This window comes from Chionomys nivalis, chromosome 11 (genome assembly GCF_950005125.1).
Source record: "Chionomys nivalis chromosome 11, mChiNiv1.1, whole genome shotgun sequence".
Classification (NCBI taxonomy): Eukaryota; Metazoa; Chordata; class Mammalia; order Rodentia; family Cricetidae; genus Chionomys; species Chionomys nivalis.
In genome coordinates, this window is record NC_080096.1 from 61,892,032 (window position 1) to 61,918,431 (window position 26,400).

The window sequence follows — 26,400 nt, forward strand, 5'->3', positions numbered from 1 at the left end:
GCAGACAACAGTCTGGGCTAAGTTGGAAGGATCTGAATCACATTAGTTCTGGTCAGTTAATACTGCTTAGAAGCCAGGTTAGCTCTGAGCTTCTAGTTTTGGCTAGAAAGCGTCCTAAGGGAAACTGTGCCTTACACATTACATTGCATTGGTGATAGGAGATACCTGGTTACACCTTATGATTTTGTCGTGTTGCTCTTTGTGGCACTGGGATGGAACGTGGGGCTTTGGGGACAATATACAGGTGTCCTCTGCATTTCCTTCTCAAAGGGCTGTTTCCCAGTCCAGTTGGCAGTTGCCACTTACTTTTTTACATGCTTTTGATTGTTTGTCGTTTGAAGATGATCTGGGGTCTGGGGATGTAGCTTAGGGGTACTTTGCTAGCGAGTGAGAGCCTGGGGTTCAGACACCACTACCACCACCACCACCAGCACCCACCACCAGAACCAGCACCACCAGCGCCACCCCCACCCCACCTCACTCCTACTCACCCCCACCAGCACCCCCTCCCCACACCCTTCTGCTTCTGCAAAGGGAAAAGCTCAGACAAACGGTGCAGCTGTGATGGCAATAGTCTGAGCAAGCTCTGACGGGTCTCTGTGAGTCTCTGGCAGCTACAGGGAATTAAAATCTTTGCCTGCAGCACCTGAATTTCAAGGTGGCGGGCAGGGCTGTGACATGTTCACAGCAGTGGAGACCTAAACACTCCAGAAGCCTTACTGGAATAAGGTTGACGCCCTGAGATTCTGTGGCTCCTAAATTGAGCTTGCTGATGGTTGATCCCTCTTTTCCTTTAAGTTTACAAACTCTATTCCCTAAACACTGTACAAATGGGTGTTTTCTTTCTCCTTAGTGGGAATTACCCAGTAGCTTTGGGAGCAGATGGGCTTAAAATCATATGAAGCATGATTAATAAAAACTCAGAAAGAGAAATTGGGGTTCAACCTGAAGGTCCAAAAAGCAAAACAGCCAGCCACTGGCTCTTACCTCTACCTCAGTCCGAAATAGCGATCCTGCCTCTAAGAATCTTAGAATGAGACTCTGCCTGAGAGCTGTCTCCTCTCATTTTATAATTCTCTCTAGGGCTGGATTTAAAGGTATTTACTGCCCGGTTTCTATGGCAACTAGTGTGGCTGCTGGGATTAGACTGACCAGTGGGGCTGTTTTACTCTCTGATCTTCAGGCAGGCTTTATTTATTAAAATACAAATGAAATGCTATCACAATCATATTTTGCATTTTTGTAATGACATTTATAGAATGCAATTTGTATATTTATAGTATATAATACAAGTAGAACACCTGATTTAACATTTGTTTGTCAGAGTCCCAGGAAACTGATGCTCTCCTCTTCTTTCTCAACCTAGAGAGTGCCTTTCTATCCTGCACGTAATTCAGAAGAACAAGCAGGAGCAGCACTTCTTCTATGAGTTTGAAGGCGGTGTCAAGCTTGGCACGGGGGCCTTTAATTTGGTAAGGAAGTGTTTATAAAGAAACTGGAACCTTTTGTAGACAAAACCAAGTATCCATCGTCTGTATTTGAATACTGTCCCAAACCTCTACCTCTGTTTGATTGATGGACCAGTTTTCCTGTGTCGTGAATGTTACCAAGTTCTGCATGCACTTAGATAGCACAGGTCAAGGGAAGCGTGGGCACCCTGACTGAACTGTTAAAGCCTTTAATAGTGAGGAGCCTAGAATCTGTTCTGTTTCTGCCTTGGAAATATTGTTATCATGGTAATGGTGGCTCTGGAGTGGAAAACGCAGGGGCAGGGGAGTGATCTAACTTGAGGAATGATTGTTCATAGACTCTGGGGAGACGCAGAGTGAGTAAGACTGTCTGAATACAGTGTTATTTGGAGATCTGGAAATTTTACAAGATTTAGCTGGTTAGAAAATGAAGTAGCGAAAAGAATCATGTGCGTTGCTCAGTGTCAGGGTGTGCGGAATTTTCTCTATAGACTGCCCATTCTGTTAAAGCCCTCATCATTCACCTGGTCCACAATGTCTTCCATTCAGAGAGAGATATCCAAAACCTCTTCCTTCCTCCTAAGTCCCTGGCTATCTAGCCCCAGCCCATTGGTTCCAGCCATGAATTGGTATGTCACTACACACAGCCATTTCTGGGAGATTGTCCCTTCTCCACTCTCCTCCAGGGATGTCCCGGGAAGGAGCTGAGCTGGTGCGGCTGTCTGCCACTTATCAGTGCTGGAGCATCCCCCACGTTACCTTAGGACCTCGCTTAAAGCAGGAGGCAGGATCAAGTCCAGCTTAAGCTGCAGATGAGACCTATCTCAACAAAACACAGCAAAATGGAAAAAAGAAAGCTCCCTTGCCCACAATTACTTTCATGTCACTTCATTTTACACAAGAAGAGCCAAGATGGTGCTTAGAGGGTCGTGGGAAGGCCAGGCTTTGTCTCCTCACCGCTTCATACTCAGTTTAACGTGGCTTAGTTTGTGGGAGCTTTTGAACTTGTGACCAGCTTGGGCAACCATTGGGCTGTCAATAGTTAAAGTTTTCTAAAACCCAGGTACACGCACGTTTCTCTTCTTTCTTACAGATGCTGTCTCTTCTACCAGCAAGAATTATCAGACTGCTAGAATTCATTGGATTTTCTGGAAACAGGGTACGAATGGCATTTTGTCTTCATGTGGACAGGAATTTCCGTTTCTCTCTGTTGTAGCGTTCTTCCCCAGCAGCTTTTGGGTGATGTTCTCTCAGGAGTGCCTCCTCTCTTAGGTTTCAGATAAATGCCATCGCTTCCACAGAGTGCCCTCAGACTGTCCCAGTGAGGCTCAAGTGTCCCTAACTTCCAAACTCATTTAGTCTTCTTTTTGAGGGAGCTCACTCTGGTCTCATAAAAGAGTGAGTTCCTGTCTCACTGCCCCACTGGGTGGCGGTCTCTGCAGGCATGGAATCCTTTGTTCTTGCCTGTCTAGCATCTTGAGCTTGTATCTCAGGATGATTTCCTGTGGGGCTGGGGATGAAACCCAGGCCTGGGTTGCGTGTGGTTGGGTAAGTGCTCTACTGTTGAGACAAGTTCCTACCAACTCAGAATCAGTAATTTTATCAAAGGAATACAGTATTTCTTGGACATGAGCAATTTATTCCTCTCCATAGGATCACATAATAGAGATGATTAGTTTGACCACTGTCGCTGCTATGAGGAAACACTGAGCAAACACAGTGTAGGGGAGGGAGAGGCAGGCTCATTCACACCTGCAGATTGTAGTCTGTCCTTGAGGGAAGTCAGGGCTGGAACCTGGAGGAAGGAACTTGGGAGGGGGGGTCTGTTTGCTGACTTGCTGTACTGCTTGCTCAAAGGCTTGTGCTTCCCTATACAGCCCCACACCAGCTGCCTAGGGATCGGCACTCCTCACAGTTGGCTGTCTTCTTGTTTTAAGCATGGTCCCCAACAGGTGTGTTTACAGACCAGTCTGTACCCGGCAGTTCCTCCATGTCAGCTTTCCCTTCAGTTGTCTCTGTGTGAAGTGAGCAATTGCAAAGGTTTTGCCAGGTTGTCTCCTGCCAGTTTAAAATGGGAAGTTTGTCTCTCTTTAAATAGTATCATTATTCCAAGTTGGTGAAGCAACGTTCACGGAGGGCAGGACATACGAATGACATGTGAAAATTTATAAACGTGCTTTTTCAGTCGGATTTTTGTTCTGTGATGCAATTATTCTCTGCAGGACCTGGGCCTTCTGCAGCTGCGGGAAGGTGCGTCAGGAAGCAGCATGCGGTCCCCACTCTGCTGCCTTACCATCCTGGCTTTCCACACCTACATCTCCCTTATTCTCGGTAAGAGTTAGTAGACTCCAGCTGTTTACCTTTGGCTTTTTTAAGTTGGAAGATAGATTTGTCATAGTCATCTTTGGCAGAGACACTTGACTGGTTGTTCTCACTGAACATTTTTAAACGTTACTTATATTTATGTATGTATTTAATATATGTGTGTGAGTGTTTTGTCTACGTGAATGCCTGTGCACCATGTGCATGCTTAGTGCCCACAGTGGCCAGAAGAGGGCATTGGATCCCCTGGTACTGGAGTGACAGTCTATTCTCAAATAAGATTTATGTATTAGGCTGCTAAATTTCACCACATTCATGTTAGATTTTCAATATTTATATAAATTTAAATTTAGAGGTGAAGTTGACATTGTCTTGAAAAGCAGAAATGCCAATGGGGATCTGAAGTAGCCACCTCCATTCTTAAGAATTTGTCTTCCCTAGAGCTCTTTAGAGCATGTGCTTCTCAGATGTAAACAAAGACAAAATAATCCCCTTCTGTGTCTGTGTTTGCTGTGTATGGTGACGTTTGGGAGTTGGTTGTAAGTGCGTACCATGTCTTTGAGCACTGAGCCGTGTCTGTTCCATTTCCAGGTACAGGAGAAGTGAACGTGGTGGAAGCAGAGAGTCTCCTGGCGCCCTTCCTTCAGCAGTTCCCCAATGTATGCTCACTGTTGCCGCGGTGTCTGTCAGCCGCGGTCCAGCCCCAACGGTCTGCTCAAGTGTGTTTCTCCTTTCTCCGTAGGGTTCACTCATACTGTTCTACCACGCCCGGATCGAACTGCTGAAAGGCAATGCTGAGAAGGTAGCTAGTCCAGCAAGGGTTGTCTGGGGCACTCTCTGTGTCCAGCACACACTCACTCAACATAAGTAAATCTGTCTATGTGGACTAGAATAAAAAAAAAAAAGAAAGAAAGAAATAGGTAATATAATTCTGAAAAGCCACACTTTTACTTTGTACACATATGTTGCCATATTTAGTAATTTACCTCAATTCATGTTTATGCATAAAGTATGTAAAATAGTTTATTGTAGAATGTATAAAATATTTTTTAAAGAATGTATAAAATAACACATGGGCAATCTAAGAGATCTCAGAAAGCTTTGAGGACTATCTGTTTCTGCATAGGTTTTGGAACCTATCTTTTGCCTACCACGCAACTACACTGCTTCCTTGTCAGAGGCACTAGTTGGTTAATTCCCTTGATGTACAAGAGAAGAATGTGTGTGTATCTATGTATCCTTCTACACAAATGAGAGCAAACATTGTTTCTGTTCATATTAAACCCTAGATCTTCTTCCAGGTCAGTGTATTTAAGTCTCCTGTTTATTTTGATGGCTCTATTTCCTTTCAAGAGATGGATATTTATACTCACTGAAGTGGCTACTTGTAAAAAGCCGAAGAAGGTCCGTACCACTACAAGATGGTATGCAAGCCAGGACCTAAGCTGGAGACTTAAAAACACACTCACACAGACAGAGAGAGACACACACAGACACGGGCCATCCTTGATACAAGAATGCGAAGTTCACTGTGCTCAGGGGCAGCCTGCAGACTCCTCAGGCTCAGAACAGCTGCTAGTGACTAATGGCTAAGCCCCTGTCATGTGTGCATTTCTGTGCACAGATCCATCGGGATAGGATTCTGGGTCAGGTGGTGCTTGCATTCTTGCCATCCAGGCAAATCAATCGCCTTCCTTACTGAGGAGTCTTAAACCTCTGTAAAGAAATGAGAAACAGGCTGGAAAGATACCTCAGTGGTTAAGAGCACTTGCTCTTCTCACAGGCTCAGTCCCCAGCACCCACATCAGGTGGCTCACAGCTGCCTAGAACTCTAGTTCCAAGGGATCTGACACCCTCTTCTGGCCTCTGTGGACACCAGGCATACATGTGGCCCAATACGTGTGTGGTGTGGGCGCTCACAAATACACATAAAAATGAATAAACCTTTAAACATGAGAATCTATATTTTTAGTACTCTTTGTCAACTCTGGAAGTCTCTGTCCTTTAATTTTTTTTGCCCAGGTGATGAGCATAAAAAAGAATTGAAATTCTGACTTAATTTCATTCTTACTATTGTTATTTGTTGTGCTTGTCAAATCTAGGGTCTTGTGTATGCTGGCCAAGTGCTTTGCCACTAAGCTATGCATAGCCCAAAGTTTCAAATTCGATTAACTAGTTTGTGAATTTGTTATATATTTATTGATGGTTTATTCTTTTCTCCAATTTGCCTGGTTACATCTTTACCAATTTTTCTGATAAAACCTTCTGCTGATTTGTGGGCATCAATACCTTCTCTTTGCCTACCCAGTGTTTGGAATTTTTTTAAAGTGCGTTTTGATCAGTGAGGTTCTTACACTGTTGTGGTCTGTGTTTTATGAAAGAATTTTGGCATTTCTCTCTCACTGGAAAGGGCTTTTCTATCCCTATGTTATAAAGTACAAGGTCCCCTCACAAAGTGAAGTAACACGTCAGAATCTAACTGTATCATCACACGTAAGGAAGAGAACGTAATGTCATATTGAGTGGCTTACTGAGTGATGCTTTTGTTCTCTCTGTACAAAGTGTTTTATGTATTTTTCCATTAGGTTATTATCTCCTTGTCTAATATCTGGATGATCAGCTTTATGCAATTGACTTATAGGCTCAAGAAACGTTTCGAAAATGCATTTCAGTTCAAGAAGAGTGGAAACAGTTTCACCATCTCTGTTACTGGGAATTAATGTGGATTTATATATACCAGCAGAATTGGATGCAGGCGTATTATTATTCAGACCTACTCTGCAAAGAGAGTAAATGGTCCAAGGTAAAGCCCTACTGCTGTCCGCTTTTTCTGTTGCTGCTTGGCTACGGTGTTTGTCGTTTAAGATTGATTTTTCAAGACACTGGTGTGGACACTTTAAGCACTCCAAGCGTTAAAAAGTCCCCCAAAGTGCTGTCCAACAGAGGCCTTTTACTGCCAGGATAAACGGCATCTGGGTTTGCAATCTCCCATATCAGTACTGTGATCTCGGTGATCTCTGTACAGTTCCAGTGCCCTGACCAAGTTGTTGGTGACGATCAAAGTTAGCTCTGAGCCATGTTTGAGAGGAAGAGATCACGATTTTTGTTTGTTCTGCCCACTTTCCTATCCATGATGGCCCGTTCCTGTCATAGGAAAATGACCTCTGAACCCTTACTGTCATCTGGAACAAACTTTTTTTTTAATAGTTAGTGATATTTTTAAATCAGTTTTGAAAACTGTGCAGATTTATTTGAGCACCTGTCCCCCCCCCACTTTTTTTTTGAAACATAATTTCCCTTTGTAGCCAAGGCTAGCCTGGAGCTCACTGTGAATCCCAGGTTGACCTTAAACTTGTGGCAGCCTCCTGCCTAAGCTTCCCAAGTGCTGGGATGATGGATGTGCCATTGGACCCAGCTTCATCAGAGTGCTTCAGCACTTCAGTCTGAGCAGAGAGCCAAAGTCTGTGTCTGTTTCATTTTTTAAATTAAATATTTCGTTTATACAGCGTACTTTTATCACGTTCCCTTCCCTAACTCCTCCCAGATCCTCCCTACCTACCCAACTTATGTTCTCTCCCTTTCTTTAAAAAAAAAAACCTTAAATTACAAAAATGAAAATCAAACCACCCACAAAGAATAAATAAACCAAAAGTCTCAGAACAAACCCAAAATCACACACACACACACACACACACACACACACACACACACACACACACACACTAAAACCAACAAAAACCAAAAACATGGAGTTCGTTTTATGTTGGCCAGCTACTTCTCACTGGAGTATAGTCAGTGTACCCAGTGACACTCCGTTGTGGAAGCCGGGTTCCCCTTTCCCAGTAGCGTCAACTGCAAATAGCTCTGGTTAGACATGGGAGCCTCATATCCACTCACCCCCCTTAGTGCTGTGACTCTGTTGAAACAGACAGCTAACCTGACACCTTTAAATGTGACGTGTGGGAGGGTTCCAGGTCACTTCTGTGTGCAAGCTAAAATCTCATGTTCTCTAGTGAGCCCTTGTCTTTGTTTCCTCAAGGCAACATATGTGTTCTTGAAAGCTGCCATTCTGAGCATGCTTCCGGAGGAGGAGGTGGCAGTGACCAATGAGAACGTGGTGGCTCTGTTCAGGTGAGCACAACACTGCCTCTGTCACAGGGACCCTGGAGGGTTAGACACATCTGACTTCTTCCCTTCACACTCTACTCCCCTAGCTTCTAATTTCTCTACTCACCGATGTGGACACACTTAGAATAATACTTAGCTGAGAGCCAGCCTGTCATTCTTTAGCATGATTTTCAGGTGTGTTTGCACGTCTAGGAATCATGAAAACATGCCTTATACTTGTTTTCTAGAGCTAGAGTTTAGTTATCAGGAGTTTGCTCCTGCTCTTCACACTAAGGTTCTTTTCCTTCTCGTTTGATTCTTTCAGTGATGTAATCGGATATTTTCTTGAATCCTTTCCCTTGTTTATGCACTCATAAAATTATGCATAGTCTCTTCCAGGAACATGCAGTCTCTGTCTATCTAGTTTCATTCTCATGTGCTTAGATTTGAGGGGGGGGCAGTGTGTATGTGTGCATCATGGATAGGAGTGTGTGTGCACACCCAGACACGTGCAGAGGACAGAGGATGCCGTTAGGAGTTCCACTCTACTCCATTATTCTCTCCAGGGTCTCACTGAATCTGGAGCCAGGCTCTTGGCCAGCAAATCCTGGCGCCCCTTATGTCTCCTGTCTCCACCTTCCCATTTTACTAGGTCACAGGCACATGCAGGAACCAACCTGGGTTCCGAGGATTTGAACTCAGTTCTTCATGCTTGCACTGCCAGTATTCTTACTGAATCATCTCCCAGTCCAAATTTCATAGAATTTTGAAAATAGTAAGTCCTAAAATGATTATTTACAAAATTACCTATGTTTGGTTAGCTATCTCAAATACGCATAAGTGGATAGTTGTCTTCTGAGATACATTATGTTATAGATCTGTGCAACATCTGCAGAGAGAAACAGGAAATGTACCAATTTACATGGTTCCTGTAATTGGAGGTTTCTTTCCTGCCCACAGGTTTTCGAATAACTACTCTGAGGCTTAATATTATTTATAAATGCTTGGCCAATGACCCAGACTTATTACTAGCTAGCTCTTACATTTAAATTAGCCCATTTCTATTAATCTATATATTGCCACATGCATTACCTCATTATTTACATATCTTGCTTCCTTGTCAGCTGACTGGTGCCTCCCTCTCCTCCACTCTTCTTTTCCCTATATGCAGTTTGGCTTTCCCACCTTGCTATGTTCTGCCTGGCTATAGGCCAAATCATCTTTATTTATCAACCAATGGGGGCAAAACATATTCACAGCATACAGAAAGACCATCCTACAGCATTTCCCCCTTCCTGTCTAGTTGAAAATGAAGGTTTTAACTTTAACATAGTAAAATTGTATACAACAAAAACAATTATCAAGTAAGAATCACAGTTACAATATTTAGTCTGTTTGTATTGGCAAAATTAAAGAAAATACTCTATCATCTATTCTATCTTTGTAAGTCTAAAGTTTTGTATCTAATTTATCTTTTATTATAACTAAGGAAAACAGTTATAACTGTCTAGTCTTCAGCTCCATCAAAGACCCCAGAAGGATATAATATTACCTGAGTAAACAGGAAGTGCATTGCAAGCAACTTCCAAAACTCTAGAAGTAACAGAGATATCTGACTGCCTGGACAGTCACCCAAAGGTTTTTTGCTACATTGGGGCATCCATTTTCAGCCTACAGGCCCATAGCATTTGGCGGGCTTTTCAGTGAAGCAGGAAGTGGTGGTCATTTTCCTGTGGGTCCCGCATGTCCAGTTTATACAACATATTATCAAGCAGTCCAGGAAAGAGTAACTTCTTGCCCTAATGGCTAGTATTGCCACATTGAAAGCAAACTCCATAAAGAACATTTTTGAGGCCTATCATACCCCTAAAATAATTGGTGCTGCCGTGATCAGATGTGTCTGTCATTAAAAGTCTAAGTTTTTAAGACATATGAATGCCATATTCCATAGGTCTTTGAAGTGTTTGAAGATTACCTATCTGAACTATTTCTCTGTATTACCTTGAAAATCTAACATAACCATAAATTTGATAGATATGGGTCACTATTAGCCTGTATTTCTTTATTAGCCAGAATAGCTTTTAAGGACTAAAACTTCATATTGCATAATTAAACAAGTTTTATAGGTATGAGCTGTATAGGTAATACCTTAAGCAAAAATAGAAAACATATGTGGAGCATAAGGACAGTAACCTTATATTTGTATCAATATATATAAAAAAAAACCTTAAACAGAAGTAGAAACATATATACAGTATAACAAAAATAACCTTAAATTTGTAATAATATACAAAAATAACTTAAACAAGAATAGAAACATACATACTTTGTAACAAAATTAGCTTTAAATTTATTTTATTATACCTTCCTATACTCCCTTAAATATAACAAATGTCCATAACCCACCAAATAACCAAAGACCATCCATACACCCAACTCTGGGGAATGTGGACATCAGTATCTCCAAACTGCTTCCTGCTGTCTGTGAACAAAGTATTGTTAGGGTTCCTGAGAAAATTTGAGGTGATGGCCAAGTCCTGGGAAGACCAGTTATAATCTTTGTTGCTAGGTTTCACCTGACAAGGTCAGGTGGTCTTGATCACAGCTGGCCCATCTTAATCTGTAATGTATCCATAGCCTCTCGTTTCCTGTGGAAACAAAACAACTTCTCCAAAGCAATGCATCTTTTAAGTTCCATTTTACAAATATATTTTTGACTTTTGTTTTAAAGCCAAGGCGTTTATAAAATATTTATGTTGATTTTTTTTATTAGTCACTCTTTCAATCACATGTCTCTCAACAGCTATCTCTTGTCCATCAGCTATCAAAAAATTCAAAATCATCACAATAACATATAGGATCCAGACTCCCTGTGTATTTCACATATTTATATGACTTTTTCTTTTATATTATTTTTACTGTCTCTTTAAAGACTTTGTTTTGTTTTTTTTAAAACAATTGTATTTATTTCTACAACTACCTATACCCGTTTCCTTTTTTTCTTTCTTAAGCCTACACACATTGTAAAACACACTGGAACCTGCTTAAAAGTTTTTCCATCTGGACTGCTTTTACTGTGGATCTTTTAGACTTTTTTGTCTCTATGAGCAAACGCTAAATCCACCATGCAACTGTTGCCCAGCTTTTAGGAATCTGCCACACTGTGCTCAAGCCTACATGCTGTGGCATCTCTGTACTGTCACCCTTGTGAGAGACATAACTAGGAAGCTGTTTTTAGCTTCATTACTGTGTATTTAGAAGCCCTTTTTAAAGCTTTTTCAGGCCTTATGGAAATTTGAGAGCTTCACATTGGTACACCATTATGTAATCGGAGGTTTCTCTCCTGCCCTCCAGTTTCCAAATAACCACTCTGAGGCTTACTATTAGTTATAAGTGCTTGGCTGATGGCTCAGTCTTATTGCTCTTACATTTAAATTAACCCATTTCTATTAGTTTATATATTGCCACGTGGCCATGGTGTTACCTCATTTTTTAACCTGTCTTGCTTCCTCAGCAGCTGGCGTGTGTGTCTCTCTCTCTCTTTCTCCACCCTTTTTCCTGTACTCAGTCTGACTTTCCTGCCAGGTATATTATCCGTGGTTTTAGGCCAGATCAGCTTTACTTATCAACCAATGATAGCAAGAGAAATACAGCGCACAGAAAGACCATCCCGCAGCCTCTTTCCTTCTCTTTTCTGTGTATTTATGGAAATAGACAATTTTATGCCTAGATTAGCGTGGACTGTGTTTGCCACCTGTAGGACGCCAGCTAAGATGACTGGAAGGAAATGTGTGAGTTACTGGCTCTCCCGGAATTGTGTATCTCGTATTACCTGAATGTGTGTCCTCACGGAGATTGCTGGTCCCAACCTTAGGACTGCCGGTTCATGGGGAACGCCCGATAATGTGCATTTGGAACAGGTTCCCGGCTGCAACTGGCCTATGATGTGTGTATGTGAAAAGCCCAGTTGTGAATGATATGTGTGCTCATTGCCCTCTGCATGGTCTCTCCACAGACAGGTAGACGGCTTGAAGCAGAGGATCGCGGGGAAATCTCTCCCAACCGAGAAGTTCGCTGTGAGGAAGGCACGCCGGTACTCACCCTCCTCAGGAGCCCCTGGGAAGCTCGTCTTACCTGCCCTGGTATCTGCTTCTATTCACTACCTCCATGCTAGAGATAAAGTCACTATTGAGAGCGTCAGGGAATGCACTTAGCTTTGGATGAGAAGCTTATAGCTCCTTAAGAACTATTGTGTATTTTTATATTCATATATAAACTAATTTTAAAACATTAAAATTTTTACCTGTTGCCTTTTGATTAGTTCATATGTCCTAGACATTGTGATAAAGGCAAATCCAAAAAAGCCACGCCATTTGACTTTCATCATAAAGATAAGAATGGTCTCAGTTCCATGTTTCAGATGAGGACGTTCAGGCCTAAAGGGAGAACACGGCTTCACTGAAGTGGGACTGAATTACAAAACAAACCACAAACTCAGTTTTATGTTTTCTAATAGATATGTAAAATTATTTAGAGAATAATTTTCCAAGAATATAGTTTGTTTGATCTGGAGTTTCTTTAATCTGGGCATGATGACTCATATCTGTAATCTTAGCACTTGGGCGGCTGAGGCCAGAGAATTGCTGCAGATTTGAGGCCAGCTTGGGCTGCACAGGGAGTGCCTGACCACCCTGGACTACATGTGAAGCAAAGCTTTGCCATTGTGATGTGGGATTGTAAACAAGGAAGAGTCATGGCTGAGGTGTGCCACGCCCCTTTGCATTACAGCCTTTTGTAGGCGTGGCTCTTCCACCAGAGAGGAACCCCTTCGGACTAGACTAGCTAGCTGTTCTACTGCAGGGGCCCTGGGCGGCTGGCTGCCCCAGCGTCGCTGGAGTTCACCCTCCTCATCACCCGTCTGTTTTGACAAAGCCTCTGTGAAAACACCATTGACTTGAATATTTTAAACAAAGCCTTCTTTCGAGAGTGCTGGCTACGCTGCTCTGCCTGACTCTCAGCCTTGGCCCAGGAAGTTTTCAGTACACCCCGGTGTCACAGTCCTCCTCTGGGGCTGGTTCCGTGAGACTTCTGTAACTTGGATTATTTAATCATTCTCCTTTGAGAGTTATGTGCCGTTTTCCAGCTTTTTACTGTCATAGGCATCGCTGCAATGAACATCATTTACATGCACATGTAATTCTCTGGGAATGTTTTCAAAGACCTGGGATTCTTAGTTGAAGGCTGTGTGTTAATGTTTGGGTAGAGGAGATAACATTAACTTTCTACCCCCGTATTCAAATGGCTGGTACTACATCCTTTTAACTTGCATTTCTTTTTATTAACACTTTTCAGTGTCTTCCTCTGCTCATTCATTTTTAAATTTTTTCTCCATTGTTCGTATTATTCTTGTTTCACTGGGTGATTTTTGTTTTGTTGCTGACTCTCAGAAGTTCTTTGTGTATTTTAAAGAGGAATAAGAATACAGCCCCTGACAGGGGTCAGATAGGAGCTAACCTGCAGCTGGTAGCACCCAGACGGGGTGTTTCCCACAGAACCCTATGATTAGACTGGCAGGATGAGGTCGGAATGTGATGGGCCTATAATTGTGTCTTGAGCACAGACAATAACAAGATCACTGTGCTAAACACAGAGACCGCAAACCCCTCTCCTGGTTGGTGCCTATTGTTACCTTGATTAGCTTTAGTCCTTTTCCACATTCATTGCTATCAAGTGGTTTGCACTGGGAGATTCTATGTCAAAGAACTTTCCAGAAACTTTACTTGACCATTATCTCTCTTGTCTACCTTAGTACTTAGACCCTGGTGTGTATGAGGCTCTGTCATGCTTTGAGTCACTGATGGTTGGTGGGTATACAATGACAAAGAATTCACTAGAATTGTTCATACCGAGGGATGTTGCCACAGCCTGTTTTTCATAAAAATTTCAAACCAAGCTTGCTTCTCCCTTGGATAAATACTACACTCATAAAGAAATTTAAATCATCAGTTTAAAAATGTCATTACTGAATTGTGCCCCTAGCTTCCAGTGCCGTAAAGCAAGCCTGTGACACCATCATTTGATGCCTCATTTCCATGACGGCTCTGGCTAAGAAGATTCTCAAACAGTATCTGTTGTATTTTAAAATTCATGCTCATTGTATACCCTTCAAAATATGAACTGCACTATCTGGACATTAGAAAAATGTTTTCAAGCAAAAGCACATTTGCCTTTGATCCAAAAAAAATTCTCATCTGTTAGCCCATTAAATATAATCTGCAACGAGAAGTCATTAGTTTACATTTCAGGAGCTGTCATTCAGCCATATGGCCTTTAAACAAACGTGTTTTCTACATATTGGATCGCATTACTGGGCCGACACATGTTTTTAATGATATAAAAGAACCTGAGCCCAGTAAAATAAATATTCCAATGATCATTTCTAGTGATATGCTTGGAAACACTTTATGTAAACAATTAGCAGACATTTTAAAATATTTCCCTTTACTTAAAAGTAACAACAAAAGTTTACATTAAACAAAATTGTTTATAGTGTCAGTTTAAAATGTTATTTTACTTCTGTATCTCTGTTCTATCCAAAGGATTGTACGCTAGTAGATACTTAGTATGTTTGCTGAGTGAATGAGTATAAGGTATATGCTTCCTCACCTCACAGCGTGAAAGACAAAAGACATATATGTAATAAACCAGGGGAACTTATGTCACTGAATTCCAAATGAAAGAAAGTAGAACAAGATCCCGACTGTTATGCTGAAGTCCTTAGCAGACACCTCACATATGGTTTTCCATCCTTCCTCCTTAGGAAATGATGTACGTTTGGAATGGCTTTTCAATAGTAGCCAAAAGGAAGGACCTTTCTGAAAATCTCTTGGTGACTGTGGAGAAGGCTGAGGCGGCTCTGCAAGCTCAGAGTAAGTGTGCAGGGTCTTTGTCTTGGCACCGATGCCTCTTTGGTCTTTCCCTGGGGCACATCTGCCCATGTCGTTCTGTGTGCATCTCAAGAGCAAGGCTTGAGCTTCTGCTGTCTGGGTGCTTGTCATCAAGATGGAGTGAGAATGGCACCTCCTGATGCACCAAAGAATGGGTGTCTGTCACAAGAGACCATGTAGGATGTGATTCCACTTTTATAGCATAGCCATTGTGGGCCAGTTTAAAGTTTTTGTTTTTAAGGAGCTGCTTTTCTTTTTCTGCTGCTATAACAGAATATCAGAGGCTGGGTGATATATGAAGGAAAACCAGTGTGTTTTCCACAGGTCTGGAGCCTAGGGGCTGTAGGATCCAGGTGCTACAGCTGATGAGGACCTTCTTGCTGCCTTGTCGCATGGCAGACAGAGGCACACAGCACGCATTGCCACCCTCTTGAAGTTCTTACCTCTCAACACTGGCTCGGTGACAGTTAGGTCTCAGTATGCTCTAACGCCACTGTCCTGTGTTTTGAGTGGTTCATCATGTTATGTTCAGACACCCATTACATTCTATGCCCTCTTTTGGACTCCCTGGATACCATGCACAGACATATATGCAAGCAAAGCACTCATGCGTAAAACAAAATTAAATAGTACCCAATCTAACACATATAAGGTAATCTTTGCTATTTTATTGTAAAATTATTTTTAAAAGAAAAATGTTTTCTTTTGTGTGAAAATCAACACAAAATCATTTTGAAATTGAGATAAAATGCAAGTATATTGACGTTTACCTTTAAAATAGGATTTGGAGCCTGGTGGAGGTAGTGCAAGCCTTTAATCCCAGCACTCGGGAGGCAGAAGCAGACAGATATCTGTGAGTTTGAGGCCAGCTTGTTCTACAGAGGGAATTCCAGGACAACCAGAGCCACATAGTGAGACCTATTTCAACCCCCCCACCCCGTCCCCATGTAAAAATAAAATAAGATTTAGGGGCTGGAGAGATGTCTCAGTGGTTAAGAACACTCATTCCTCTTACAGAGGACCCAGGTTCCATTTGCAGCATCCATATGGCAGCTTAAAACTGCCTGTAACTCCACTTTCAGGGGACCTGACCCCCCTCTTCTGGTCTCCATGGTCACCAGGTGTGCCTATGGTGGTTAGCGTTACATACAGACAAAGCACTCAAACACATAAAATAAAAACCAATGTTTTTTTAAAAATGTGATTTCATGAGATGGACTTCTCCAAAAATTCAAAATTTTGAACAAATTTAGTAGTGCTCTCTGTTGTTTGATGAATTTAACTGAAGATAGCTCTTGCCTTTATGGGAATTTTCTAAATTAAAGCCCACATGTCTACAAATTCAATGGATGAATGAATGTTTTTGTGAAAAGCAGAAAGTAAAGGAAAACCTTGGGGGCTTACGTGAGAACAGTTGTAGAAGCAGCCAGCTTTCCTCCTGTGTGCCCTGCTCCCCCAGCGCAGACGGCTGGACTCGGGAGGGTAAACTTCCATGCCTGAGCCCCCAGTGATGTCTACTGGATCTTCCCAGCTTCCAAGGTGGAGCCTTTGTCAGTCAAGGGTCCTGAGTTTGTGGATGACCACTGGGCTTTTCTCTGAACAGACTCTTCCCCCTCAGGTCATTTTGCCCTCCATTGACCGGAGAAAAAGAACTAAAGGATTAGTGTTTGCATCGTGTGCTCATACACTGCCCCCCTGCTCCTGTCTGTCACGGCATCTTCAGATGCGATGAGCGAGCTCTGTCTGGGTGTATGAGCTGAGATGCAGCACGTATCCCAGGCTCGCCGACAGTCCTGTCCTCTGTTTCTCCTCCGGGTGAAAGAATTGGTTTATTGTCAGGGTCTTCTCTATCTTAATACACATTAGGTTTATAATGGTTTTGAGGATGATTGTTTTATGTAGGAACATTATCTTCCCTGCCCTCAAACTTCTGACTCTCAGTTAATTAAACTTCCATTTTTTCAGAGTGAGTGTGGGGAATCTTGATTGGAAAATTGAGTGACGTTCCAAGCTTGAGGTTGTGAGGGCTTCTACCCCTGCCCATTATTAGATACCATACCAGATATGGTTCTGGTTTTCTATCTGTCAGTTGTGGTTAGAGGGCAGAGGGTAGTGGGCACTATTGGCCTGTTGTAGGGCCTGGCTTTGGTACGTAAAGGTTGGCCGTCCACACAAAGAGTACAGCTAGATGCGAGAGCACTTGGTGACATGCTTAGTGTCAGCACGTGGCGGTAAGTTTTGTACTGTTTTCCTTGGGATTCTAACCAAATTCATCATGTAGCCACAAGTCGGCAGCAGATCCACTTTGTCTGTCATTGTGATTAATCTGTGTGGTGACATTAATGGTAAACAGAGTCAGCGACATAAAGGAAGGTGCAATGACCTGGCCGCTTTTCCCATTTCGGCCAGCTCCCGTGTTTCCCTTTCATTGCTGCGGTGGGTTTCTGGAATGTTCAGTGTGGATATTTTTGTAGTTTTCAGATGTCTGTCTTTCTTAGCCTGCCTGCATTTAGGACATCAGCAGCCTTGCTGTGCCACCTGTGAGCATGGGCATTATTCCTGTGATTTAAACAAACAAACAAAAACGTCTCAAACCCTATTTCTCTGTGTGTGTATGTGTGAGAGGAGAGTTTGTGGGCACTGGTACTGTCTTCCCACCATGTGGGTCCTTGGGATCGAACTCAGGCCGTCATACTTAGTGCCTTCACCCACAGGGCATCTCAGCAGCCTTCTCCCCAGGAGAAATAGAAAGCGTTTAGCTCTTCCTCTTGTGTACGAGTGCAGGTCATGACGGGGAGTGATCATGTGATAATGTGCTATGGTCAGGGGAACTGGGCTTTGCTTCTGAGTTTGTGGAAGAGGTGGCATATGAAGCCCTGTCACATTGCTAACTTAAGATCTCCACAGAGTGCCCCACTGGGTTTTTAGTAGTCATTGTCTGTGCCACCTCAAACATTATTCATTGAGCAAGCAGATGTTGTCAGAACATTAGAAAACTGCTTCTCAGAATTCGATAGAATGCACAGAAATGACGGAAAGATAGCGGCCAGTGTGGACCCGGCCTTGGGCTTGGGTCTGACTCCCTGATAGAAGCGTGGATTACGGGTGGGAGGATGTAAGGTAAGGGGGTGCCAAGTCTGCAGTAGGAAAGGTCAGAGGTGTTGGTATCTGTGGTTTTCCGAGTGTGTGACCCATGACATATTAGCACTTGACAGTTCAAGGTGAATCTCATGTGTTTAACACTTAGAAGTGAAGTGAGCCCCTTCCAGTTGGGTGAGTAGCACTGTTGCTTCCCATAGGTGAGGGTTTACCAACTGAAACACCAGCACGTGTCACTGACGGGGTCTGAGACTTGAACCCAAAGCATGCGGCTGCAGTATGGAGACTCCCAGGATCCAGTCCTCTCCCCCTTACCGCCCTTCCACACTGCTGTCACAGTCGGAAACGTGTAAATTAGCAGTCTGTCTTGGAATGACTTCTTTGCCTGTCACTTGCAAAAGAAGAAAGCAGAAAAATCTTCACGAACAGAACACGTGGCGTGGCTACCTTTGACAGATAGCCACGACACCATGTGGCTCACTCTGCTTGACACATCTCCAGACTGCGCTGGAGAAGATGGGGGCCTGGATAGGAAAAGGAAACCCTTGACGTTTTCCCGGAGCATGGCCGTTTGTGGCGACTTTAAGGGCCTCTCCTGTATTTCAGAACCATTTCATGGCATAATCCTCCCCCCAAAGAACATAACCTGGGAGAATTGCTAGGCTGTAAACATAATGATCTGGAAGAGAGGTTTCTGCTTCCTGCATTTTGAACGGGTGGGAGGCCATCTGCTTCTCCATATGGAGGTGCTACCCTCTCCTGCGCAGACGCCAGCGCAGTTAGAAGCCAAAACAACAGGAGGAGACAGCCTGCTTCCTCCTCCTTTACCTCTGAGAGAATTAATGAAGCTCATTCTTTATTTAGAGATCAGATTTCCTGTTGTAGCTAAGGGCACAGAATTTACTATGACCACCTGAAAAATCTGCCTGTGCAGTCTCCCTAGATGAATGACGTAGAATGTGTAAGCTCAGTGTTCTTCTTAACAAGCGTTTCCATTGTGTTTTATGTAGTAGGTTAGTAAGCTTATTATTAAACAGTTCCCCTAAAGCCCAACATCACTTAGTTTTCTTCTCAGTTAGGATTTTTGGCCAGTATTTTTGTGCTGGCAAGGCAGCTCAGGGTGTTCGCCTCATATAGATGAGGCACTAGCTAGCGTTCATCCCAGGCCCCACAGAAAACAATGAACTCTCCCTCCTGTTGTTTCTTCTTGTTGTTTAAAGACTTTGCTGACTCTGTGGATGATGAGTGCTTGGTGAAATTACTGAAGGGGTGCTGCCTCAAGAACTTAGAGCGACCCTTGCAAGCTGAGTTGTGTTTCAACCACATTGTGGAAAGGTAAGAGCCAGTCTGGGTTCAAGTTGTGGCTTCAGGGGTCTTGGAGGCAAAGTGATGTGCCAAGCTATGGCCTGCATGGAATATGGCTTTATGCATTTCCACTCACTGTTTAAAGATGACCCATTTCTTGTATATACGCTGATCTTTCTTTCTAGCAATGACAATGCTGCCCTGTGAGAGTCCGAGCAAGGCTGAATGCTTGGGGGTGAACTGGGAACCCCTGTTTTCTCTAAAGACTGTGACTGTGTAACTCTTCACTTTGCACAGTGTGGGTCCAGCAACTGTGGTTCCTACAGAAAGAAGCTGGAAGCTGCATCTAATGTCAGATCTCCTGATTTTTGTTTATTTGTTTTTCCGAGACAGGGTTTCTCTGTAGCTTTGGAGCCTGTCCTGGAACTAGCTCTTGTAGACCAAGCTGGCCTTGAACTCACAGACATCCGCCTGCCTTTGTCTCCCTGAGTGCTGGATTTAAAGGCGTGCACCACCACTGCCCAGTCACATCTCCTGATTTTTAAACATTGGCTCTGTGTTTTTGAAAACACTGCACGCTATGAAGATGGAGGCCACACAGTGTCCTCCCTCATGACAGTATTTATGAGAATGTAGGACACATTTTCTAGTTCCCAAATAAGGTCGTATACTATCTTTGGAGAACACTGGGAAACTATATATGCAGTTCTAGTTTACTGGCGACAACAGTGACCGTGTGTGCTGCCTGCTTTGTTTTATTGCCTCTCACAGGGAGGCATTTGCTCCTGTGCTTTCCAGGGTCTGGATTGTGAAATCCCCTTCAGTGGGGTTAAGTTGTGGAAGAGTTTTCCTATACCACTTATTTTGGCTTCTACCAAAGCCACCGTCATGTTAATATCGTGTTTAGCAGTGTTTGGACCTCTTGAGCAATGTAAAATTGAATTGAAAATTTTTATGAGGACTGTTAATTTCCAAAGAGATGTGTTTTGTTTTTTCTTCATGTCAAAAGTGCTGGCAAAAGGAGGCCATCGTCTCTGTCTTGTTCCTTACCAGTGAGTGGGTTTCTTCTAATCTGCTTTCCTCAAAGGACAGATTCTACATTCCAAGCTTTAAGGTGTTCAGCCCCAGCCATTGCTTTCTATGGGTCTAGGGCCTCATCTCTTGCCTGGCCATTGAGACTCAAAATCTCAGGTCTCTCTGCAGACCCCAGGGCAGGTTCAGCACAACTAGTCTTCCTGTCTTGCTCTTATTTCTCCTTGGCATCTGAGAGTAGTTTAGGCGATAGCCTGGTAAACTGAGCTATAGATTATTGTCATTGTGTTTTATTTATTTTAAACTTTATTTAAAAAGTTACAAATAAAAATAAATATTACACACTAAAGTTAACCTGGCACAAACACTATACAAATCAGTGAACAGAGTAGCCATTCAGAATGGAAGCTGTGGGGTTTTGCATTGGATTTTATGCTTTTAATCGTCAATATATTTTTATGTACTTATCTACTACCAAAAATGAAAAATCCATTACACCTAGAACTAGAGAAACAATTTGCTCTAGATTTAAAAAGCTGTTTGTTACTCAGGCTTTTTCCTGAACTTCTAGCTTTCAAAATGATGCTGAAACAGAACTGCCAGCCATGTAGTCATTGATGTTTTGAAGAATTCTAAGACTTAGGTACGAAGGAAATTGATGCTTTGTCAAGCACAAAACTAAGGAGACTTCCTTATTACTAACTTTAGAGCCACATGCTCACGAAGCTGATCTCATCTTCTCGAGGGTCATCTTGAAGGTCTGCGTGTATTGATCTGTCTGAGAGCCGGTACTGCACCAGTGCTGGCTGTATGTTAAGGAACTAACGATTAGTGTATGGAAGCATACTTCATTCCCTAGGGTGTTCAGTACCATGGCTGTGACCGCAGCCTTCCTCTGTGATAGTCTCAGTGTTGTCTGGGAAGTGAAGAATGATACGTGTTTCAAATGGTACTTTTCGTGTTCTGTTAAGACTTAACTGATTCTCATTTGCTTCTTTAGTGAGAAGCTACTGAAGTATGACCACTATCTGGTGCCGTTCACTCTGTTTGAGCTGGCGTGTTTGTATAAAAGCCAAGGGGATATTGACAAGGCCATAAAGACCCTAGAAACTGCAAGGTGAGTATTGACGGTAACTTGTCCCGGGACGTGGGGGGGGAGACAGCAGTGCCGGTGCAGCGGCAGTGAGTGCCATTGTGCTCCATAAAGCTAGTGAGCTAATGCAAGTTAGCATGACTACTTTTACTAATGTGGTTTTTTTATTTTATTTATTTTTTGTTTGTTTGGTTGGTTTGGTTTTTTTGAGCATGGGCTTTTGCTGTAGCTGTACTGTTTGGAGCCACTCAGTCCATCCCTCTGGCTACCTAGAGATGTTCTGTGTACACCTAGCTGACCAGCTTCAGCTTATGCTCTTCTACTGCAAATGGCCAGGCAGTAGGTATTTTGGCCTTAGAGTGAGTACTGATTTTAGGTGCCCATTGACTGCACTTAATATATTGTAAGTACCCGTAGTGCAGAAGATAAGTGAGCCATGGATGTGTTCAGAGCTGGTCTTTGGGTCATAGTTTTATGACCAGCTTGTCATTTCTGCTAGATAGTGACTCAGATTTGTGATCATGGCCCACTTTCTACAAGGTATAACCCTGAGGTCCTTTTCTGGGCACTTGGGGCAGTGGAAAAAGAATGCCATAAAAAACCCTAGGTCTGTGAGTGTAGCAGCTCACACATGCTGTAATCCCAGGCAGCATCGCCTGCAAGCCTGAGGCCAGCCTGGGCGACAAAGTGAGACTTTTTGTCAAAAACAAACAAACAGGAAACAACACAAAAAACCAAAGCAAAAACTTCTAGGGCACCGGTTTATTTCTTCAGATTCACTGAATGCCCACCATATGCCAGATACAATGAAGGCCATGGAGCGGCTGCTGCAGACTCAGCTGGGAATGCTCTGCAGGGTAGCTGGAGGGAGACAGCAGAGCATTGAGAGTGTTCTGCCGAAATGTACAGTGTCCATCCGGGCACCTAGATGTGGAGCTGAGATTCTCTGGAGGAAACGACAGTACCATTGACACTAGTATAAGTAAGGCGGTCTGGGAAAGATCCGTCACTGGGGCTATGTGGGAGCATGCTGCACAGGATGTGGCTGCAGTTCGCTGAGCAGGTAGACAGACAGTGATGCTTTTTCCCGACTGGCAAACACTCAGAGCAATGAGTTTTTGAGCAGAGATATACCTCTCAGGGCTATCATACTTGGAGGTGGCTACCAGATGTCCACATGGAGAGGGTGAGCTGGCGGTGAGATGAGCAGGTGTGTTCAGTGCTAAAGTCAGGACCACATGGATACAAACCAGAGTCCCCAGCCCAGGGAGCGTGCTGGTCAAAGCTGTCATTCCTGAGGTCGTTAAACCGCAGGGCAGGTGATAGAGGTCTTGACCAGTGCCTAGAACATTTTGAAGACAAGGGCCGTGATAAGACTAAGAGGGTAGTAAGTGGCTGTTGTTTCATTTTCTACATGCCAAGGTTTACTCAAGGTTGTGCAAAAACAGTTAAGTGCAGCACATGGCACAGAGTCAAGACCTGAGGTCTATTCTCAGAACCTAAAGAACCAACCAGGGGGAAGAAACAACTCCATAGAGCTGTCCTCTGACCCCCTCACAGGTTCTGCGGCGTGCCTTCCCCACATCCAATAATAATGATGGAACCTCGACATTCCTAGAGCTAGTGAGCAGCTAAGAAGCATTCAAATATGAAAAGCCAAAAAACTTGAAAATATTGAGCATGGTTGCTAATGAGGGCAGCTGCCAAGACATTGAGCAACATAACAGATAGCGCTCATGTATGACCTTGACAGGGAGACGAGGAGAGGAGTGGAGTCAGCGGCTCTGCTATTGTAAGGTTAGGGATGTTTGCCATGAATAGAGTGCAGTAGGAGGAAGAAGCCTTTAGGGGCAGGGTGCCCCCAAGTTTGTCCTAAAAGAGAAATGAACAGTGTAGGAAGAAGCCACTTTAAAAGGTAACTTGTTGGCCATGAGGACAGCTAAGGCTTCAGCTGTGGTGTCTGTGTGTCCTCAGAGGAAGCTATAGGGATTCTGCCCTGTGCATCCCCGGAGGAAGCTATGGGGTCACTCTGCACTGTGCATCCCCAGAGGAAGCTATGGGGACTCTGCCCTCTGCATCCCCAGAGGAAGCTATGGGGTCACTGCACTGTGCATCCCCAGAGGAAGCTATGGGGTCACCACACTGTGCATCCCCAGAGGAAGCTATGGGGACCACACTGTGCATGCTGATACTTCAGGCATTCCCAGTTGGCACATAGTCAGCACTACTTAGTGTAAATGGAGCCGCAGGTGACACAGATTTCTTCACCACTGAGAAGCACTCAAAGCCACCATGGACCCAGACAGTACCTGTAGGGCAGACATAAACACTTCCCCGTGATTTCAGGACCATCTCTGTCTGCAGTTCCTCTTCACAGCATGGGCTTTTCAAAGAGGACAGAGATCGAGAGAATACTCGGTTGTTCTTAGGCATATCTTAGTAAGAGGTTCTTTTTAATTTGTGAACAATATATCATAGTTAAGAAGAAAGTGTGTTTTTAAAAAAGATAGAAATACCACTTCAAAGGAGGCATCAGCTGCCTTGTCTGCCAAGGCAGGGCTTGAAACCAGGAGGCCTAAATTGAAGCCAGTTCCTACCAATTTTAGCAACATGAATGATCTAAATTATTGCTATGAAGAGATCATGACCACAGCAACTCTTATAAAGGAAAACATTTGATTAGGGCCAGCTTATAGTTCAGAGATTTAGACCATTATTGTCATGGCGGGAAGTGTGGTGGCACACAGGTGGACCTGGTCCTGGAGAAGAAGCTTGAGGGTTCTACATCGGAGTCTGCCAGCAGCAGGAAGAGAGACATTGGGCGTGTCTTGAGCATTTTGAAACCTCAAAGGCTACCCGCAGTGACACACTTCCTCCACCAAGGCTACACCTCCTATTTCTATGAGCCTATGGGGTCATTTTCATTTAAACCATTATAGTCAGGTTTTCTAGTAATCTTTGGATTTTTGTGTGCCCTGTTTTTCTTTTCCGTGGTTCTGGGGATTGACCCTAGATTCTCGGTGTGCCAGGCAGTTTCTCTACTGCTGCGTTCCACCCCGGGAATTGTGTGCCAGGCAGTTTCTCTACTGCTGTGTTCTTCTAGCTTGTGTTCACCCCTTGCCTTCTCATGACCCCTTCTGGCACTGCACTAATTTGAGTCATTAGTAACAAAACCACTGGTAACTTGCATGAGAACTGGAAGAAATGGTTTAGGGGTCACAGGGCAGCCCTGATGGAGGAAGGTCATTGGTTAATTAATAAAGAAACTGCTTGGCCCTGATAGGTTAGAACATAGGTGGGTGGAGTAAACAGAACAGAATGCTGGGAGGAAGAGGAAGTGAGCTCAGATGCCATGGGCCCCTCTCTCGGGGCAAACTCATTCCAGGACGCCCACCAATAAAACATGCTTTACTCTATCTTTCCCAAGCTTTCTCAAGCTTTCTGTGGATTCAGTTATCCACGTCTGGGTGCCATTCTGTAGTGGGAGCTGCGGGCTGCTTTCCTGCCGCCCGACTCCTGGCCGCCTGGCTAGCTTATGCCCCCAAATAACAACACACAAATTGTATTCTTTTAAACACTGCCTGGCCCATTAGTTCAGTGCGGTAATGCGACCGATCCCGGAGAAGCCGGCAGGAACCCCAGGGAGAATTCTCTTTTCTTCATGAAGGGCAGGGCGCCCTGGAGAGAGAGGGGCCCATGACATCTGAGCTCACTTCCTCTTCCTCCCAGCATTCTGTTCTGTTTACTCCACCCACCTATGTTCTAACCTATCAGGGCTAAGCAGTTTCTTTATTAATTAACCAATGACCTTCCTCCATCACAGCCCTGTGGATTCTGAAGTACTTTTCTTCTGTTGAATAATGGATTGTTTATGACCATTGTGTTACATGAACCTACCTCAACATTTCTCTAAAAATAGAAGTTGAACCACTCAGCAATACTTAACAAAATATGCCATGAGGTCATGACCTTGTTATAGTAGTGGTTTGTAATTAGGATATTGCAACTCAAAAGTATGACCTTTTAAATCACCACCGGGGAAGCTTCTAGAAACCCAGAATGCAGACTCGCCCGCCCCACAGAAAGAGTCTGCTTTTGACTCAGCTCCACTGGTACGCTTGTTGAGGTTAGAAAGTAAATAGGAGATCAGAGGGCGGCAGAGGAGGGTAGTGGTGCCCTGCTAGACAAAGAAATGCTGACTGGATCGTTTTATTCTTCCTTGTCTTCAGAAACAACTACAAAGATTATTCCTTGGAGTCCAGACTACACTTCAGGATTCAAGCAGCCCTTCATCTCTGGAAAAAACCATCCTCTTCCTCAGACTGATCAGAACGCACAGGCTGGAATCCCCCCAGTTAACATGGACTCTTGCTGTGGAGATCAGTCCCAGTTAAGGTGGAAGCGAGATCCTTCGAATAAGAAAGGAAACTCTATTGTCAGGCGCTTCCTGTCACCCGAGTGGCTTCCTGTTCCCCTATGGAATGGCAATCAATATTGTATAGAGATTCTTATATTCTGCCTTTAAAAAGAATTTCACATTAGATTTCAGTTGAGGGGTGAAGTCTTTTAAAAGACTGACAGGTACAATAAAGTCTAGTTAGATTATTTATTTTTTTAATGCAAAAATTAATATTGTTCAAGTAGCAAATGGCTTTATATGCTGAGCCATTTTTAGATTGGCTTATCCTTTAAACTTCAGAGATATTTTATTGCTTAGTATTTAAATCTCAGAGTGGGAATAAATATCGCATCTAAAATAATATAACAATGAGTTTCTGAAGGTTCTGGAAGAGAGAAGCAGAGGGCCCGAGGGGTGAAGTCTTCCTAGGCTGAAGGACCTGCATCTCTTCAGGATGATGCAGCCGTGAGTTCTCGGGTTTCTGCTCTCAGTGATTGAAATGGTGGCATTTTTCAGAAACCATTCTGTCTTTGAATGTACTCATATCTGATCCAGCAATAGCATTCAATCATATAGACACATCTCCCATGTATCTACAGGAAGAAAACACGGTATTTTAGACCTCCC

General features: G+C 43.5%; 1 protein-coding gene across 2 annotated transcripts in view; it reads left to right on the forward strand.

Moving 5' to 3' along the window:
- Ttc39b (tetratricopeptide repeat domain 39B) overlaps positions 1–25,979 on the forward strand; it is a 113,113-nt gene extending 87,134 nt beyond the window's left edge. For both annotated transcript variants that reach the window (XM_057783762.1, XM_057783763.1), the window contains 12 exons: positions 1,367–1,472; positions 2,563–2,628; positions 3,692–3,800; positions 4,383–4,450; positions 4,534–4,593; positions 6,433–6,594; positions 7,831–7,922; positions 11,914–12,040; positions 14,719–14,827; positions 19,165–19,279; positions 21,282–21,398; positions 25,604–25,979. In XM_057783762.1, coding sequence (XP_057639745.1) covers positions 1,367–1,472; positions 2,563–2,628; positions 3,692–3,800; positions 4,383–4,450; positions 4,534–4,593; positions 6,433–6,594; positions 7,831–7,922; positions 11,914–12,040; positions 14,719–14,827; positions 19,165–19,279; positions 21,282–21,398; positions 25,604–25,700 — 1,228 coding nt within the window. In that variant the 3' untranslated portion in view covers positions 25,701–25,979. The remainder of the gene's footprint in view (positions 1–1,366; positions 1,473–2,562; positions 2,629–3,691; positions 3,801–4,382; positions 4,451–4,533; positions 4,594–6,432; positions 6,595–7,830; positions 7,923–11,913; positions 12,041–14,718; positions 14,828–19,164; positions 19,280–21,281; positions 21,399–25,603) is intronic.
- The last annotated feature ends 421 nt before the right edge of the window (positions 25,980–26,400 follow it).